Source organism: Mastomys coucha, unplaced genomic scaffold (genome assembly GCF_008632895.1).
Source record: "Mastomys coucha isolate ucsf_1 unplaced genomic scaffold, UCSF_Mcou_1 pScaffold13, whole genome shotgun sequence".
Lineage (NCBI taxonomy): Eukaryota > Metazoa > Chordata > Mammalia > Rodentia > Muridae > Mastomys > Mastomys coucha.
Genome location: NW_022196895.1, coordinates 74,665,050 through 74,685,724, shown reverse-complemented (window position 1 = coordinate 74,685,724; position 20,675 = coordinate 74,665,050). Strand labels below are relative to the sequence as shown.

At 42.8% G+C, this 20,675-nt stretch overlaps 1 protein-coding gene across 1 annotated transcript in view; it reads left to right on the top strand.

Moving 5' to 3' along the window:
• The window catches only part of Setbp1 (SET binding protein 1), a 362,083-nt gene that overhangs the window by 186,642 nt on the left and 154,766 nt on the right, over nucleotides 1-20,675 (top strand). The window contains exon 3 of the mRNA XM_031366113.1: nucleotides 888-941. Within this exon, the coding sequence (XP_031221973.1) occupies nucleotides 888-941 (54 nt within the window). The remainder of the gene's footprint in view (nucleotides 1-887; nucleotides 942-20,675) is intronic.

Here is a 20,675-nt window from a genome sequence, read left to right as displayed (position 1 = left end):
GAGACCAAGGGCCTCTCCTCTCATTGATGTCCCTCTGCTACATATGCAGCTGGAGCCATGGGTCCCTCCATGTGTACTTCTCCAGCTTTTCTCATCAACAGCTGGAATATGACAATTCCACTAGTTGGTGTTGTGTGATCCTTGAGTGTTTACTGGTGTTAACCCCCTCACCCCTAAATGTGAAAAAATACTGAACAGCTTTACCCTACAATATTGATTAAACAGAGGTGTGCGTGTGATGGTGTGCAGGCACAAACATGTAATTGAATCTTATCCTCTAATTCTGTGTGATCATTTGCAGCATAAGCTATGAACACTTAACTAGAATATAAAATTACAAGCGACCTACAATAAGTGGAAACCGAATTATGTCGGTGGGAAAAATTAAGAGTCAATTTTATTGGCTGCATTTTAAGAAAGAAACAAACAAAAGAGAGAGAGAATGAGAAAAAGCCATGTTAAAAAGAAGTGCCTTGTTGGACATCTGTGGCCTGAGGGTATTTGAAGCCCCAATGTAGGGGAACAGGGCGAGAAGGTGGGAGTGGGTGGGGGGCACCCTCATAGAGGCAGGGGGAGGAAGATGAGATAGGGGGTTTCTGGAGGGGGAGAGCTAGAAAGGGGACTGTTGCTTCTGGTCCCTCATTTAACCCCCTCTGAGTAAGTGGTAGCACATGGAAGGGAGATAGGAGAAGGGAGAGAGGATGGGAGGCAGTCATGGAGGTTATGGATACCCAGGGGGAAGCTCAGTAAGTCTGGCTTCTTCATGTTTTGTGATTGTGTGTCTGGAGCCCTGATCTGGGCTACAGTAATTCAGGTTCATGGTCTTGGGGATGCTGTGTGTAAACTTTGAGAAGCAATACTAAGAAAAACTCCTTTGTTCTTTTCAGCTCCTCACAGCCAGTGACCCTGCAGCCAGCGACCTCAAAGCATTTCAGACACAGGTGAGTCCCTGTACTGGTTTTATATAGTTTGAGAGCAGCATCCGGTAGGGAGGATGTGAGTAAATAAATATGACAGAAAGGCAAAAGCTTCAGTGTGGACCCTCTGCTTCTGTGCTTCAGGTACTGCTGTGTGGTCTCCCTCCAGGGTTCTCTTATAGACAAATGATTGCTTTCTACTCTGACTTTCTTAATGTGCTATTGTGAACCACAAAAGCCATTTTAGTCAAGACTTTTAGAGTGTTAGGTTAACACAGAGCTCAATTAAAGGAAATAGAGTGAAATTAGGCTGGGGTTCTAATCCCATTTATTTCTCCCCCACCCCAGGTATGCTTATGATTCTATAACTTGTGTGCAAATCCCGTGTAGTTAGAGTCTGGTAGCCACGCTAATCTCAGCTTCCACAAAGACAGACAGTTGAGTATTGCTGATCGTGGTTGGGCAACAGTCACATCATCTCTAGCTCCAGTCCTGTTAGAGGATCACTCTTGGAAAGTGATGACAAAAGGGGTCAGACGAAAGCTGTCTGGGAGCCAGGTGTAGTTGAGCACCCTTTAATCCCAGCTCTTGGGAGGCAGAGGCAGGTGATCTCTTTGAGTTGGAGTCTGTCCTTGTCAACATAGCAAGATCCACATAGAGACCCTTTCTCAAAAAGAGAAATATTCTGTGGTATCCACTTAGGCATTTATGCCTTGCCTTTTCCCACAGCTTCCAGCCCAGGCCCAAGATCTACACAAAGACACATTTAAATGTGATGGATGTGGTGCTTGGGCCCAGGTTCCTTTTCATATGAAACTTTCTAGCGTCCCTACTTGCTCCTGCTTTCATAATCCCATAGTACTGTGCCTTTGCAGCAAAGAACACCATAGCTGGTACCACTGAACTTCTGAGTGTAGGAAAAGCCATTGGACTTCTGAGTGTGGAAAAATCAAGTTTCTAACAGAGCTCCAGATATTTGAAATGTTTCTCTCTTTAGACCAGTTGTATATTGTGCCCTTACCTCACCTCTCTTTTCTGGCTTCTAACCTCTGGGTACCCTGTTATTGCCAAGGCATCTGAGGATCCAGATCCTGATATAAAATAGCCCCATGCCACACAGAAGAGAAATGGATGGAGAAGGACCTGGGGGACATGGAGGAGGAGAACTGACAAATCCAGGGGCCGCTAGTGAAAGTTAAGAACAAACCTGAGAACCAGTGATAGTGGCTATGGAGAGGTTGTCCTCTCTAGTCTTCAATAATCAGAAATGAGGACACACATTCCCCTTTGTGACAACAGTGCTCTTCATGCCTGAAACAGGGGATAGCTTTCTTAGTGAAAGTCCAATAAATATAAACCTTAGTTTCATCCTTCTCCTCTATCTCCCCCTCCCCCTTCTCTCCCCTCGCCAATGCAAAAGCTACAAGTAGGAATTTGTAATGTAAAGAAAGACAAAGCAAGTCTCCCATTTTTCTACCTCAGAAACAGAGAAGATGGCATCTGGGGGTAGTCTTTTACTCTTTGTTCTACATAGCCATGCATATCTATCGGAATTTCGATGGTCACAAGTTACATTTATGTCGTTAACTTCTGTTTTCTTCGCATGCATTCCATGTCATGGGAAAGTGATCGAGCAGCTGGGTCTTCTTGCACATGGTCATGGTACCTTCCTCAGATTCCCAGTCCATCCTCCCTAGGCATTTCATCCCGTGTAGGCTGAGATCTCCAAGGAACAATCTAAAGCAGATATTAGGACCAAGTCCCCTCATCTGGGGTACAAATAGTTTACAATTATCAGTATCATTTCTATTTTGTTTATGAGTTCCCACCAAGATGTGGCAGTTGCTTAGACTTTGTAGACAAATGGCCACAATCATGCACACATGCTTGGGAGGGCCCAGGTGGGATATAGAAGAGAGTTAATTGTAGCGAGGGGACCGAATGAGACACAAGCTATTCAACTCAAGTCATAGAGTTAGAGGAACGAGACTTTAAAACCAGCCCAGCTCTCAAAGGAAAGCCTGTGGGTTTTGTTCTCGACTTCTGTAAACTCTCTTTCATTGCAATGGAAGCTCCTTCTGTTAGGGAAAATGGTGTAGTGCCGTAAGGACAAGTGTAAGAGCAATGAATGAACTGTAGTGATTTATAATGGGTTTCTAAAACGTTAACTGCTGTTATGGTCAGGGGCACAGAAGAACAGAGACATGCAGGAAACCATTTTAGTGCAGAGAACATAGCAGTTGATGTTACCTAACTGCCTCCCCACTCAGGAAGTATCCCTGTAAGATTTTTGTGTGCATCTCTCTTCAGCATATAAAATCATCCCTCCACTTTCTGAAACAGTTCTAGATTTTAGAATAGTCTACAAACAAATATCATCTTTATGACTCTGAGAAAGACATCTAGTGACTTTGATGAGTATTTTTACTTAAAAAAATGTCTTAGAAAGTATCTTATTGTTGTGAGGATTAAATGAGACAGTGCTCCAGAAAGGAAGCCTGCAGTGCTCCAGAAAGGAAGCCTATGGTGCTCCAGAAAGGAAGCCTGCAGTGCTCTAGAAAGGAAGCCTACGGTGCTCCAGAAAGGAAGTCTACGGTGCTCCAGAAAGGAAGCCCATGTGAACAATAGGTAGACGTGTTTTTTCACTGTAGAAGTACAGAATAAATTATTTTAAAATGCAGACAAAGAAGAAAGGATGTCTCTATAGAGCAAATGTGAAAGGTTTCCAAGTCGAGGTGTCATTCATTTGGGCCAGGAAAACAGAGAAGAATTATGAGGTGAGAATTTTATTCCAGGGCAGGTGAGGCCCAAATGAAACCTAACCCATGGTGATAATGCTTGGACTGTGTTCTGGAGACATGGACGTTTACTCTTTATTCCTGCTTTGAAAGGTGCCACTTTAAAAAAATACTTAGGGATTGAGTTTAAAGTTTTCAAATATAATGTATTATATATGTAAGTTACATTATGGGTAGATTATATATTCTATCCATAAAAATGATACATCATAAAGAATTTTTTGGCAGAACATTCTAAAATCTAGAACTGTTTCAGGGGGAGCGGTGTCTTTGTACACCAAACTGAATATCATAAAAAGATCCTACAAGGATTCTTGTTGAATGAGATGGTAATTAAGTAACAAAAATCTCTCTGTTCTTCATACTACCACACTAACGTGTTTTACTGTATATCTCAGATACACACACACACACACACACAAACACACACATACACGCGCGCGCGTGCACACGCACACACACACACTCACTGAAATGCTACAAAGAAGGCTCTATTGGTATCATTCATGATTTCCATGGTTTATATAGTCCTTCATCAGTTGTGAACTATTTGCAATTGATCATCCATTGACAAAGTCACTGACAGTCACTCTGCAGAGCTGAGATAAATTGGCCACCGCACATCACTGGGGTTGGTTGAGCAATGAACACTGTTCATCAGGCTTATTTCCACTCTATTCCCATTTACTTTGGCTTTAGTTATAAGGGTTATTGTCAATCACACCCCAATCATCATTTCATTTTACTTTTAAAACAAATATCCAGTTAAACTTCTTAAACTAATATGAGCCTTAAAAATAATCATAAGCCATTGTCATGCCTATCCAAACTAACACCGGTTCCTTAGGTTTTCTAATATCTAGCTCATATTTAGATGTGTTCTGCAGTTAGCTACATTATTTCATAGTTGATTTGTTACAATCAGAGCACAATCACCTTTATCTGCCTTGACTCAGCTGCTCACAAACTCAGTGTCAACAGACATAAGCATCAACATGTGGCTCTGGTATTTCTAGAGTGTCCAGCTCCCACTGACCTCAAGCGAAATGTGTTAGTATGTGTTCATACTGCCTTTGCTTGGATATCTACATACTAATGCTTACTGTCTTAGTCAGGGTTCCTATTCCTGCACAAACATCATGACCAAGAAGCAAGTTGGAGAGGAAAGGGTTTATTCAGCTTACACTTCCACACTGCTGTTCATCACCAAAGGAAGTCAGGACTGGAACTCAAGCAGGTCAGGAAGCAGGAGCTGATGCAGAGGCCATGAAGGGATGTTAATTACTGGCTTGCTTCCCCTGGCTTGCTCAGACTGCTTTCTTATAGAACCCAGGACTACCAACCCAGGGATGGTACCACCCACAATGGGCTGGACCCTCCCCCTCTTGATCATTAACTCAAAAAATGCCTTACAGCTGGATCTCAGGGAGGCATTTTCTCAAGGGAGGCTCCTTTCTCTGTGATAACTGCAGCTTATGTCAAGCTAACACCAAAAACCAGCCAGCATACTTACTTACTCCATATGTACTATAGGTAGGTAGGAATTCTGTAAACTTTTCATATATTTCATGTGTTTAATCATTACAGTGATTTGTGGAATCAGTAATTATTTTATCCCCATTTATAAGCAAACAGGTGGAGACACAGGTGTGAAGGGCACGGGGCTTATCAATGTCAAAGGTCGTATTTGACCTCAGATCTGGCTCCAGCACCAGTGTTATTTACTGAAATTTACACTTTCTAGTTTCCTTTCCGTTGTTCTGATAAAACACTTCAGCTAAAAGCAACTTAGGGGATAAAGTGGTTTATTTCAGTTTACAGGCTATGGTCCATCATTAAGGTAAATCATTGTGAAAACTCAAACAGAAACCTGCATTCAGGCTTTCTGGCTACCACACAGTGTTACCTTTGCCAAAGAAGTGCCAGAGAAACCAAGGAGGGTGCAGCTGGCTGGCTCGAAAGCTCGTGCTTAGGTAGATTCTGGCACAGCTCATGATCACCTGCCCAAGGACTAGAGCAGCCCACAGTGGGCGGTGTCCTCTTGTACAAATCAACCACCAATTCTGTATTCCCCATAGACATGTCAATAGTCCAGTCTGACCTAGGGAATCTCTTACTTGAGACTCCCTTCTTAGGTAGCCCAAGGCTATGTCAAGATGACACATAAAACTAAGATATAGGTATGATTACCATGGCAAAGATAATTCAGGTTTAGTCTGACCATTGGTAAGATCCATTCATGATGCTCCATCTTCATGTCCATAAATCACACTGAGTTTCCTGAGTCATATTCCAAGGAAAAGACTTTACTACATCTTAAAGTAATAGAAAGATTGCTGCAAGCATGTTGAGTTTTTCCATGTTGCCAAAGAGTTTCTCCTCTTCTAATTTATTTTCCAAACTCCCAAACAGTCTCTTTTCTTTTTCTCTTTTCTTTTCTTCTCAGCTGCCTCTCTATAGAGAAGAGTGTGGAGAAAAGTACAGGAAGGAAATAAATATAGCCAAGGGGAGGGAGACACCTTGGCGTCTTCTCTTTGCAGGCAGGGGATCACAGAGTGCCCGAGAAACCATGGCGGGGTTCATCTCAGCACCAGACAGTACATCAGAAAGTTCTGTTATTGCTAGCTGCTTGCTCACCATCCTCCTTCCTACCTCACACATTAAAACTGAGAGATACCGTGGCACGGGTGGAAATTCTGAGAGGAACTTGTGGGAAACACAAAAGTCTAGGATTAACTATAATAGTTGGGCTTGCATTCTTCCAGACTGGTCTAGACACAAGTAATGTCAGAGGCTCTCTCGGCAGCAAGTCGGGATGCACCTTTTCTGGACAAAGACTTCAGTAGAAGACTGGAAGAGAGGAGGTGTGAACAGTCTCCCATCCAAATAGACTCTTGTGCCAGGAACATGCCATGGACGTAATTTGCTCCCTGCAGTCTACCTCCCATAGCAACCTCGTTACTCTGCTATGTGCCGGGCAGTGGAAGTTTGGCTGAGCATGGATTCTGTGCAGACCGTTCCCACATTTATCGCTCATTATTTCCAGTCAGCAGTTGAAATTTGCCCAAGATAGTAGATTAGCCAATGACAGTGTTGGAGTTTATGGTCTTGCTGTTTCTGTGGGGTTTTGTTGCTGTTGGTTTGTTTTGTTTTTCTGGATCTAACTGTATCCACGAGGTCCATCTTTATGACATTACCCCAAGGAGGAGAGCATGCATAAGTGTGGTTGTCTGCCTTAGTCTCCTGCCTGCTGCAGCATGGTGCAGCATGGTGCATCTGTGAGTCCTCCTGGCTGAGGCAGTTGCTTTGGAAACGCTTGGCTTTTATTCTCCAGGCCTTTCATCTGGCTGGTTGTACATCAGCTCAGCTGTTATGTCATGGTCTCAGGAGACTTGGAAGGTTTGTTTTTGTTTTTGTTTTTGTTTTTCAAAGCGTGGGGTGTGCACTAGAGTCACCTGTGTAGTGTCTGCTATCGGTCCACATAATTAACGGCTAGCAGCTGAGAGTTTAGAGACATTTACAGCAATCTGGTATTTCTATGGTACCCGAGAATGTGAGGGTTTTCTTAGCAATATATACTTTCTAATATTTCACAATCCTCATGGCAACATAGTGGCTGGAGGGGACATCTAGTGCTTGCCTACAAATCACTGGAAAGCTCTGATCTGATTTCTACTGTCATCATTTCCTACTTTCAATGAAAGGAGACCATGTGGGTGGTGCCTTTCTATTCTGTGAGCCTATGGCTACATCTTTGTTTTATGAATAATGTCACCCCTGTAGAGGAGACAAGCACCACCTGGAAAGGTGTCTTTCTTGTCGCCTTTAGAGTAGCTAGAGAAAACAAGGCTAGCTTTTCCTGTAATTCCAAAGGCAGCCAACATTTTAATTATTTTCTTAGCAGATATGGATCCCTGTGATCATAACAGACCACTCTAACAAGATTTATTTGCTCATATGCAAATATATATGCTGTAATAAAATTCTCATGAACATAACTATTTTTCATATGTAAAATCATGAACTTCATGGAATATAGGCTTATATTTTTTGCACTGTTAGAGTTTTGTTTTGTTTTGTTTTGTTTTGTTTTTTTCAGCATTGGCATTTGGTCCTGGAGAGAAAACTTCTCCAGGTGTTTTCCAGAGAGCCTGGCATTTCAAGGGGTGGTATTCTGAAGGCTTAATATGCTCTCTTGGGATACTAAATCTCTTTAGACTTCAGTGGATATTTTGTTTCTGACTTCCAAGATGTTTTGCTCACCTGAGAGACATGTGCAAGCAGAACCAACTTAAACCAAATGTGGAGCCCTTCACACTCAGGAAAATTGATAAACAACAGGTAGGGAGTGAGTGAAAGAGGAGAGGGTTATTCATACACAGAGATAGTTTTTCACTTTATCAATGGAATCCCTGTAGGCTATCTCTGCTAGGCTATCCAAATGTAGGGGCTCTAAATGCTGCTTCAACTTCAAATATTCAGAACAGCAATGCAAGAAAGTGAGGGCTTACCAGTGGAGACCATCTGTGACTAATACGCCTGCCTGGTGCCAGTGCTTTTAACTGGAGTTTTCTCTTTCTCCAAACAAAGACATTGAATCTTAGCAACCAGGAGGAAAGGTGAGGAGAACCCTGGAGTCCCTTAAGACTCCTCCTTCCAATTATCCTGGGACTCTGTCCCTGGACCTTGTGTTTTAGATTTTGTGATCTAGTCTTTCTCTTAAAAAGAACCTACATGAGAACTTTCTAGAAGTTCTTTCCCAGTGCTTCTTATTTGGGTCCTCTACATCTCAAACACCTGTGCTCACCAAGGCTGAGTCACACAACCTGCTTTCTGTGTAAATGTTTACTATAATGCATAGCTCTCCTCCAGAGTTGAAGGTTTGAGAATGGCCTCCATGGAGTAAATGCTAATGCCCCATTAGAGCTTTGAGAGATTTCTTTAGAAGTCAGCAGGATTATTCCAGACCTCCCTCAGGAGGCAAGGTTACTTCTCCAGCCAATGAATGATTTTGCCTCTTAAGTTACTTCTACTCCTCTTACCATTCCACCTCTACCTTCTATTTTTTTATTCTTCTTTTCCCCCCTTTTTTTAATTAGATGTTTTCTTTATTTACAATATCTCCTTCCCCAGGTTCCCCTCCCCCCAAAAAAGAAAACAAAATAAAATAAAAACACAAAAACTAAAACAAACCCCTGTTCTCTTCCCCCTCCCCCTGCTCGCCACCCCACCCTCTCCCGCTTCCTGGCCCTGGCATTTCCTTACACTGGGGCATAGAACCTTCACAGGGCCAAGGGCCTCTCCTCCCATTGATGACCAACTTGGCTATCCTCTGCTACACATATGATGCTGGAGCCATTAGTCCCACCATGTGTAGTTGGTGTTTTAGTCCCTGGGAGCTCTGAGGGTACTAGTTAGTTCATATCGTTGTTCGTCCTAAGGGACTGCAAACCCTTCAGCTCCTTGGGTCCTTTCTCTAGCTCTTTCATTGGGGACCCTGTCCTCAGTCCAATGGATGGCTGTGAACCTCTACTTCTGTATTAGTTGGGAACTGTCAGAGCCTCTCAGGATACAGCTATCTCAGGCTTCTGTTATCCAGCACTTGCTAGCATCCACGATAGTGTCTAGATTTGATGACTAAATATGGGAAAGATTCCCAGGTGGAGCAGTCTCTGAAGTGTCCAGAGGAATGGATACAGAAATTGTGGTACATCTACACAATGGAGTACTACTCAGCTATTAAAAACAATGAATTTATGAAATTCTTGGTGAAATGGATGGATCTGGAGAATACCGTCCTGAGTGAAGTAACCCAGCCACAAAAGAACACACATGGTATGCACTCTCTGATAAGTGGATATTAGACCGGAAGATCAGAATACACCAAAGTACAATCCACAAACCACAAGAAACTCAAGAAGAAGAAAGACCAAAAGGTGGATACTTCATTCCTTCTTAAAAGGGAGAACAAAATACCCATGGAAGGAGTTGTAGTGACAAACTAGGGAGCAGACACCCATACCTTCTTATCCCTCTATCTCCTCTCCCATCATCTACCAAAGAAAGGCACATTTGAAAGCATCGGAAGACCCCTAGGAGATGAGGGTTGTTGTGCGACAGCTTGCTTAACTCTTCTTCTGGCCACTGTGTTGCTGGTGGCTGGAGACAGCATTCATTCTGCAGTCTGTCTCCACCACAGTTCTGCTCTTTCTTAACAATGGCCACCATCTTCCCTCTTGTTTAATTTCCACTTACTAAGATCCTTTCGTATCTCTTAGCTTTCTACAGGTTATGGACCAGAACCTCTAATGGGACCCTTTCTTCCATCTCACTCAAGCCAGTGATACACAGGTCAAAAGACATGTAAGCAGGGCTGAGACGTGCAAACATCTAAGCAGTAAAAGCTGGTCCCTACTTACTAACAAAACATAACGTTCTGCAACCTTGTTCTTCCAGTGTGAAGACTAAGGGGAACATTTTCCATTGTTCTGTAGAGTAGCAGGTGAGAAGGCCTGTTCTGGGCCTGTTCTGGGCCTGTTCTGGGCCTGTTCTGGGCCTGTTCTGGGCCTGTTCTGGGCCTCTTCTTGGCCTGTTCTGGGCCTGTTCTGGGCCTGTTCTGGGCCTGTTCTGGGCCTCTTCTTGGCCTGTTCTGGGTCTCTTCTGGGCCTCTTCTGGGCCTCTTCTGGGCCTCTTCTGGGCCTCTTCTGGGCCTCTTCTGGGCCTGTTCTGGGCCTCTTCTTGGCCTGTTCTGGGCCTGTTCTGGGCCTATTCTGGGCCTGTTCTGGGCCTCTTCTGGGCCTTATCTTGGCCTGTTCTGGGCCTGTTCTGAGCCTCTTCTGGGCCTGTTCTGGGCCTATTCTGGGCCTGTTCTGGGCCTCTTCTGGGCCTCTTCTTGGCCTGTTCTGGGCCTCTTCTGGGCCTCTTCTGGGCCTCTTCTGGGCCTATACTGGTATGTTTGAGCCACAGGTCTGTCTCTGTCTAGTGGTATGGCTTCCATAAAAAAAAAAATTCTACCTTATTTTTATGAGACCCGTGATGTTGTCAGTGTAGGACACCTGTCCTAGGCTACTTTGAGTAAGATCCAAGGTGTTAAGCATGCAGTAAGTACTTCATAAATATGTACTGCAACCCTCATTACTCTTAACTTCACATTATTAAAATTGGTCACAGATAAACTGATGTCAAAGTTAGAGTGCAGATTACAGTTCCCGGAGGCCATTGGAGCCCAGTGTGGCGTTCTACCCCGCCCCCACAAAGACACATCATCTCAACACACATAAAGATCAGCAGTGACCCCCCCCCAGCCCTTTTCACTCGAGTGTCCCCTCGAGCCACTTGCCATCTGAAGTGAGCAGCAGCAGATGCTGTGACTACAGAAGAGGATGGAGTAAGAAGCTTGACTGCTATCAGCTAAGATGGGCAAGGCTACTGGGCCTGGGAGGACACCTTCAAGGGTGTGCCCTGTGCCATGCGTTCCTTCCTCCTCACATCAGATGCTTCCAAAATTAGCATTATAGCTTTTACTCACAGAAGAAAAATATCTACAAAGTATTAAAATTTATCTTAAATGAATCGGGAGCCTTCCAACCGGCAGAGTATTGGCTTATTTTGATGGCATTCCTAAACTTATTTCCATAAATTCTCTTTGACCCCTGCCCTGCAGAAGAATGATTAATAGCACAATTCATTGCCTAGAACTCTTGACAAGGAAGAGCACTAAGGCTCAGGAGCTTTTGGGAGTTTGTGTGATGACTTTTGTCGTCCCTAATCAGTTTCTTATATATTAGAATAAGGCAAGGGGTGTTTCCAGAACACTTGGGTTCTGGATGTAATGGGCAATATAACTGCAGCCACACCTGACAAAGAGACCATGCCGACCACAGGGCTCTTGTTTCTGCCACTCCATCCATCCATCATACACCAACAGACTACAGAGAGCTCTGCTCTGTGTCTGCCAGCCTGGTCGGCATTGTGAGAAAACACAGCTGTCTGAATTTGGCTCGCCTGTCCCTAATCTGGGGAGGAACAGAAATTCCAAAATAGGGACAGTGAACAAAAACCTGTGTGCTTCCAGTGAAACAATAAGATGTTCCAGAGTTATTTGTAGAGCCCGTTCTACAAAGAGGGGGCTGTTTGTGTAGCAAAGTTTAAAACAGATTTTCCCCACATAAAAAAGTATGTGGACAAATTCTGATATTTCTACAATGCCATCTGGCTTGAGGATTACACTGAAGATGTCCTCTGTTGTTGGTCATATTTTTAGCTAATAATTCTCCGGAGCTTTTTCTTTCCCTTTGCCATGATTTCACAGCATAGCTTCAATTATCTCTGAGCTTGGAAAACAAGGTACACAGCTTTCAATTAAATCAGCTGGCTTCCCCCACTTTGAACTTATTGCATTACTGGTATCATGACATCTGTGAACCGCAGCTCGAGGCAGGGCTAGGAAGGGGAAGGTGGTGCAGTCTCGGCCTGCTGATGTTTCGAGAGACAACGGTCTTCATTCTTGATAACTCCAGCAGAAAAGAGCAATCAGCTAAAGGAGAGCTGGACAAATTAAATGGCCGGGGATTATTTCAAAAGAGAGCTTGGGCAGCATCAGAAATTCCCCATCAGCTATAATAACGCCAATTACCTTGCCAATTGCAGATTCCAGTGTGATGTGTTTAGTACAATCAGGCACTGGTCCCCTGCTTGGGCCGGATGGGTTTTGTTTACTTGAAATGTGCATTTGTAGAGAATCTTTTTCACCCAGAGGTTTTAAGCTCCGAATGTCCTTTTCTCTGTCCAGATTCATACACAGCTGGGAGAGATGATTTTTGAGATGGAGTCTGGAGCATGCTGCACCCAATGTTTCCTCTCTGTGTATAATGCCTAGGACTTCAGTGCAATAGCACAGTGGGTTTGCTAGTACTTGGTCACTATGTTAATGTTCAGAAAAGCTCTCTATTTAATAAAATACACATTTCTGATTAGCAGTAAGACTTCTTGGCATGTTGGAACATTGGACAGATCATCATTAAGAAGCAATAACAAACATACAGCTCTGGAGTAGAGAACTAGCCAAGAGTTCATTAAGCTTTGAATACCAGCAAATGGGGGTCCAGGGGTTTTCATTGTCTCCATTTTAGAACAACTTGGAAGAATTTCAGACATACAAATCATTTCAAATATTGGGAGAAATCATAGGAGAGGAGATTCACTCCTTCTGTGCCTGTTTGCATTATATAGAGGGAATAAAATTGGAGACTGTGGGAGCATGCATTTTCTGTTGTCTAGTTTCTAGTTTCCCTTGACTATAGCTTCTTTGAGGGGCGGGCTGTGATCCACCCTTTGCACTCCCAGGTGAAGAAGGCACTAATCCTGAACATTAAAGGAGTGCTGCAGCCTGACAACTGGAGGGAGCTGTTGGGAGTGTAGAGGAAGAACTGGAGGCTAATGGCAATCCTCTTGGGCTCAACTGTCATCTGAAGGCAGGACCGGGAGATGGGGACCATTTCCATTCCCACTGCCTGGTGACAAGCAGTCTGTTTATCTTTTCACCTGCTTTCCCCTCTTTGTGCTTGTGATAAATGCCACTTTGCTTGGCCTCAGGGGGAAAGAAAAGGGTTCTCTCCGTTCAAAGGTAGACAGGGGTCCCTGTCAACTGATTCTCCTGGATTTCCAGGCCCCCTACTCTTAGATGCTATTGAGCATGCCTGGCTTGCAAGCTCAAGATGAAACTCAATAAAACCAGGGTAGATCAGGGTGGCAGGGCTCCTGCTGTGTGCTTCAGACACCTACCCATTCACTCCAAAAGTGTGAGTGTGTGAGCACATTCTGGTGCATTACTGTGTGCACAGCTGCCTACAGGTACAGTTCCCCAGTAAAGGTGTGCCTAATGTGTTCCAAGGGCTGCATGGGACCCACGATAGAACTGAATGTGGCTCCAACCCAAAAATAATTAACCTATTAAAACATGATTTTTCTACATTCCTTTTAAACTTAATTTTCTGGTTCTTAAGTATGAATGTAAGAGAGGACAGTGCCATATTGCAAAGTTAAAAGGATGGGCATGCCTGCACAAAATATTTCAGCCAATGCATGTAGTTTAATATGCCACCCTTTTTTTGCAGTTGGCATATATTGTTTCTGGTTTTCAAACAGGAGACAGACCTTGCCCCATTCATACCCTTGAGGACAAGATAGGACCAAAAAAAAAAAAAAACCAAAATGAAATATGAAATTATGCAGTATTAAGATATAAAGACAAGGTCTTTAAGTCATGGCATGTATATCCAGCACTGGTGACTCCCCTGCCAGTGGAAGAGAGCAAGTTGTTACATCTAGCCTCCTCAGTGTGAATGGAGCACTGGCTAGAGATCCTTTTGCCTGTGGGAAAGACTGATGTTTTCAGCAGTTACCTCAGAGGAGTACTGTGAATGGCTGCATGTCCCCCACCAAGTTTATATCAATCCATCAAGTGCAGTATCAGTGGAGTGTGGGTGGGTGCCCTCTAAAGATTGGTCACACAGTAGCCACACTGCTGACCCATCTTCCTTTCCCTGTCTTTAAAATCAGGTCATCCTTAAAATCAGGACAATGAGCTCTGTGCTACAGAAGAGAAAGCATAGACAAAGGCTGAACAAGGAACTTTTCCTGCCCTAGTGATAAAGCCCCTCACCTTCCTCACATTGTTCTTTATCCTAAGAAAACAGGGAATTGAGTATAATGTCCTAGCCAGATCTCTACTTTTCTTTTAATACATAGAACAGATTTAAAATGGCTGCTAAATCAAATATTCTATGAAGGAAAATTTGAAATGAGCAGCAACTGGTTGAGAGAGACAGATTTCCATTTTATTTAGAAAGTTTTCCCCGGGACAGAATGACCTCACTGGCACCTGCCTAATTGGCAACTGGGCACTGGGCACTTTCAAGTACAATCTGTAAGGAAGTCTTTTAGCAAGATTCATAGATAAAATAGGTAGGCTGAGTTGTAGAAGCATCCCCAGTTCTGTATTTCTTAGCTTTAGGACACTGTCAAGTTGGATAATCTGTCTGAGCCTCAATTTTCCCAGAAAAGAGTACTCTCGCAACATATGTAAACTGAAAATCTCAGCAGCTTGGCATTTGCCCAAGGCTTTGTGTCCTGTGTGGCTCCCCTTGCTCTGCCACCCTTTCCACAGCTACACTCATTATCCAAAGCCAATGAAGGTCGTTTTAGTGGCATCAGGACCCCTGTCAACACACTCAGTTCTGGAACTGAGCCTTTTAAAACTCGCTTTGGAATTAAAAGGTAGGAACTCCAAGTGACCCACAAGCAAGCCAAAAAGGCATAAATGCAAATGTGTCAAAAAAGAGACTCCAACCCACAAGTCAAGGTCTTCCAGCTCACTACACCTGATTGTCTTTGCACAGTGAAGAGACTTTTACCAAATAGATACCATGGGAAGTGAGGTCTCTCAGTAAATGATGAGTTTGGTATTTAAGAAGGATACTCAGAACATAATGTGTATATCTATCTATCTATCTATCTATCTATCTATCTATCTATCTATCTATCTATCTATCTATCATTTTCTACCTATCTATCTACTACCTATTATCTGTCTACTTATCTATCATCTATTTACATCTATCATCTGCCTATCATTTATCTATCTATCTACTACCTACCTATTATCTTTCTATCATCTATTTATCATCTGTCATCTATCTATTATCTATTTATCATCTGTCTATCATCTATCATCTATCTATAATCCATCTATCTATTCATCCATCTATCTTTTATAACTTCCTTTTGCCTAGGGCAGTATAGGTTGATTGGAGATAATTTGAAAAACAAAAAGGAGAATTATAATACTACCAAGGGACAATCACTGTCAATGCCATTTGGAATGATGTCTCTGCCTTATTCTCATTAGGGCACATACACCTTTGAATGAACACAGAATTTTAAGTGACAGTCAAGCCATGCAACCTTAAGTTTCACCTTCCTTATCAGAAAATGCAAAAATAACCCTGCCCAGAATTTTCTGAACCATATTGTCTAACATTGTATAGATGTTACCTTGAAAAATGATCATACAATCAAATGAGTTTGGCAAAGTTGGATTATACAAAAATCAATATCATATAAAACCAACATTCTCAGAATTCTTGGCAACCAAATGAACCTGAATAAAGAGAAATGTTGTAAAATTGTCTGCCCACCACAGAATATCTATTTACACATTGCAGTGACAGCATTCTTCAGGACATCTTAAGAACATCAGTACACCACAGCACTATTGTAAATACATTCTTATCGCTGCCTTTTGGTCAAAACATAATCATTGAAATCAAACTTCTGGAGTGGAGTGGTATTTCCTTAATGCTTGTGGGATATTATGGAGCTAAAGCTGCCTGCAGAACTCTAACCCTAGGCATTAACAAGCAAAGCATCTACTGATGACATCAAAGCCATTTGGCAAGTTGAGTACAAGACAAGCAGAGGTTTTGACTAGGAAGTCTGTCTGTAGCAGCCCTGGACCTTATGTAGATAGAGAAAAAACTCGGTTAACTGGTAAACCTCCTTCATGTGTGTCCGTTACATAGAAAAGCAAGGCCACTTGCCTTCTAGGAGGTTCTATCAATTCTGCTTCCTTTGCATCTACCTTGTGAGAAGGTTGTATTTCTGAAAAGTTCTTTTCCACTTCTCACAATATGTTACAAACTATGCTCTGTCTCTGCTTTGCTGATTTTAGTGTAAAATATAGTCAGGTGGTTTTACAATATATGTAAAATGTAAACAATAATTGCTAATCCCAAATTATATTATCAATTCAGAAAAAAAAAAGAGGTCAGGAATATGAGAGGAAAGACTGGACCTATGACCAGCTCATCTTTGTAAACGAGGTGCCATGTTCTTCTTATACCAAAGCAGGGTATATTCTTGAATTGCATATGAGTTTCTAGTATTTCTTTCTTTTCCTTTCCTTTGCTACCCTCCCTATGGCTGTGGAGGTGGGACTTCCATAGGCTATAAGAAGATTATAAGCAAAAGGGTTTGAGACCAAACATAGCATTACTCTACAAAATGTGTCATACCCAGCTCAGATACAAGTCTTTCCATTTTTTGTGAATAGTTTGTCTCAGCTAGATGATGTACTTTTTTATGTAGAATGGTTTTAATTTAAAATAAAAAAGGAGGTGTTTAGCATCCACAGAATTATCTTTCAGGTAATTCCTTTCCTTTTCCACTTTAGCCCCCCACTACCAAGACAGCAAAAACCTCATCCCCCTTTGGTTTCTTTCACTTGGCCATCACTTCTTATAAAAGGGTTGTCCTATTTATTTTATTCTACTTTGTGCCTTACATAGACGATAAAGTGAAATTCATGTAGAGACAATTTTAAAGTTTTCAAAGAGCTCCCTGTATTATTGACTTTTCTCATTGTTATAACAAATACATGAGTAGATGCAACTTAAAGAATGGAAGGATTTATTTGGGCTCACAGGTTGAGAGGGTAGAGTTTAGCCTATTGTGGCACACATGGCCAAGGCAGCACTCATGACAAGAACATGAGGTGGGGTCTCCTCACATATCAGGGGAGCAGGATGCAAAGTATTCATGCCAGAACTTAACATCCAGAACCCACAATCTCTACTTCCTTCAGCTTAACCATATGTACAAAAGGTTGTATAAAGCATCCTAAAACAGTGGCATTAAATGTGGACTAATCTGCAGTTCTAGGAAGGACATTCAAACAATGGCATTTCACAATGAATATTTCTACAGTAATCTTTTATAGTACTGGGTCTTCTCATAGCTAACTCAGCAGAGACTAAGACCTTGGCCTATCTTAGTCTCTGAGAATATTTGGCAGATGAATGGATAGTTTTAAACAATGTGGTATTTAGGAAGAACTTGGACACTTAGAAAAACATGGCCTTGCAAGTTTCACTATTCCTCTTGATACCTGTAGGGTCTTGCTCCGACCCATGCCATGTTTATTAGTTTTCTTCTTCCTTGAGAAAAATACTTGACGAAAACAACTCAAGGGAAGAAAAGTTTAGTTGGCTCTCAGTTTGAAAGCACAATCCATCATGGCACTGTTGGCATGGAGTCAAAAGCCTTAGAGAGCTGTTGACAATAACACAGTTACAGTTAGGAAACAGAAAGAAATGAATGCCCACCTTCACTGTTCTCTCTGTCTCTGTCTCTCTGTCTCTCTGTGTCTCACTCTCTCTGTCTCTCTCTGTCTCTCTCTGTCTCTGTCTCTGTCTCTCTCTGTCTCTGTCTCTCTGTCTCTCTGTCTCTGTCTCTGTCTCTGTCTCTCTCTCTCTCTCTCTCTCTTGCTCGCTCGCTCTCGCTCTCTCTCTTTCTCTCTCTGCCCCCCTCTCTCATGCTCACTTGTAGGATGAGTCTCCGTAACTCAATGGACTCATTCAGGAAAATCCCAGGCATGCAGAGATACATGCGCCCTAGGCAATTCTAGATTGTGTCAAGTGAACAGTCAACATTAATCATCTCAAAGGGAGGCATTACCTCCTTCTGACTATTATTGGAAGGACAACAGCATATAGCATAATTGGTAGAAAGCTCAGTATCAGAGATATTTTTTTGTTTTGTTTTTTATTTCTTTTTCTCCCTCTGCTTATTTCCACATGAGCCCTTATAAAGTGTCAATGACTAAAGAGAGGTGAACACCATTCACCTGGAAGCCACAAGTCACTCAGACACAGGAATTACCTCCCTTTTATCAACTGGGCTACTGTTCTCAGCTGGGGAAATCCCAGGTTCCTGGTTAGCACAGTAACCCAGCCCGCCAGGTGTCTGTAGCTATCTCTGGCTACCCTAAGCATGAACAAGTTTACCTGGGAATTCCCCTTGTGAGTCTTTCTTACCTTAGGGCAGAGAAAGCAATTCTGATAATGAATGGAGGGCTTTCCTTGCCCTCACCTAAAATCAAAATAGCAGCAAAACACTTTGGGGTTTGCAGAGGGTTAGGCCAGGGGCAGTGCAGATGTTCCGGAGAATGCCAGATCTAGGAGTAGTTCACACATATCTTCTAGGGTGAACACTCAGAGCAGGTGATAGTCAGCAACTACTAGTCACATGGGAAGGCACACAGTATAAATATCTGATTATGTGCGTCCTAGATATATAAGGCCTATCTGACTAGGTATGGAGCAGCAGGAAGCCAGAAACCAAACAGAGCTAGTCAGAGACCTGATAAGAGGAGGGGCAAGAATATCTAGTTATAAGTGGCATGAACTGGGGTTCCAAATGAAAGGTTTATAAAGAAGAGAGGAGACTGGGGTGTGAAGCAGCATAGCCAAACTAGGAAAGATCTGAAACAAAGAACTAGGAAACAAAGAAAGAAAGTCATTTCCATAGCTCCGATATGGACCTTGCACAGTAAAGGAGCAATGTTAAGCAAAGCATCCCATGTGCTTACAGACAGGGTGCCTTCCAGAGTGCGACTCTGCTCTCTATTGAGGAATGTGCTCACATTCTACATGGAGCTCCTTAGTGATTCACACAGAGGTTGAGCCTGAAGCCATACACTTCAACTGGTTAGAAGCACAACTAATAAATTCCAACCGTGTTTTTTTTTTTCCTCTCTCTCATGGGCCAATTAGCTCTGCCTTTCTACCAGTGTTTTCTTAGCAGCAACTCTAGACCACTTGTGCAGCAGGCTCAGGAGTGTTGCTCAGGTCAGAGCTTGAAGGAGCCCTTTGACAGAATCCCGCGAAGTAGCACTTCAAAGCTCATCCTGTTTACTGTGTCCTTTAGCTAAAGACTTCTCTCACTTTCAGCCTTATGAATTGAACTGGCACCAGAAGGAATGGGCTTCCAATTTGGTACAAAGTAAAAAAAAAATTATACAGCAAATAAAGGAGCTTTGTCCTTTTATTAAAGCTACGACAACGAACCTGCTCATTTCCCACAGACTTACCTTGTCATCAAGGCTTCATGCCTCTCTCTATTCTGTTTAGACTTGGAGTGAGTTTCTGTGAGCAGCGATTCTCCATGGCATGGCCACTAAAGACTAATAACACTGATGCCTCTGACAGCCCACCCAGGGTTTGGGAGCATGGAGAATGATTGATAGTAAATTGGAAGAACGAGAAAAAGAGGCAAAGGGGCCTACACAAAGTCGAGAGCCAGTACTCTCCAGCTTACTGCTTTAGCTTGACGTTGGGATTCCAGGAGACGGGGAAGGAGGCTTGGATTGGTCCAACATGGCAGTCACCCGTTCTTCCTCAGATTTGTAAGGGGCAGTTCTGAATAACAACATGGCTGGCCACTCTACAGCAAGCGGAAACTGCTGTCTTCCCCTTTTTTTTACTTCTGGAAACTAACATCAAATTGATGTCATGACTTGATACCTGCAAGTCGTAATTGACTTGAAAGTTGAGTGTCTTCTGGGAAAGTGTTGCGCTCCACCCCCACCGCCACCCGTTATAGTAAAGTCACACCCCTTATCTTTTCTCTTTGAGCCTATCAAAACAGAAATCAATGCTTTTTTTTACAGTTAAAATTTTTAATGATTTCTGAGATAAGTCTCAAATATATACATCTTAATGTAGACTTACATTTTTCAAGACCTACTTTAATAAGGGTGCTTAACCTCTTTAACCTGTCTTTTAGCCCACCACCCACCAGAGGGAGTGGAAAGGAAAGGTTAGTAGGGCGGAGAGGATGTGAACTTGTTTAGAAATAGTTCTCTTGGGAGATTCCAATCTTCCTTGTCAGGATAGCAGCAGTTGATTCACATGAGTCAGCACTGGTGGCTTATCCACTTGCAAACACCATTCACACATCAGCAACAGCAGTTCCATCCAGAAGAAACTGCAAGGTTCTGCCAATCAGCCTGACTCTTTAATCTCTGCACTTAGGAGTCAGAGGTAGGCAGATCTCCAAGTTCAAGTCCAGCCTGGTGTGTAAACTGACAGGACAGCCAGGAATACACACAGAGAAATCTTGT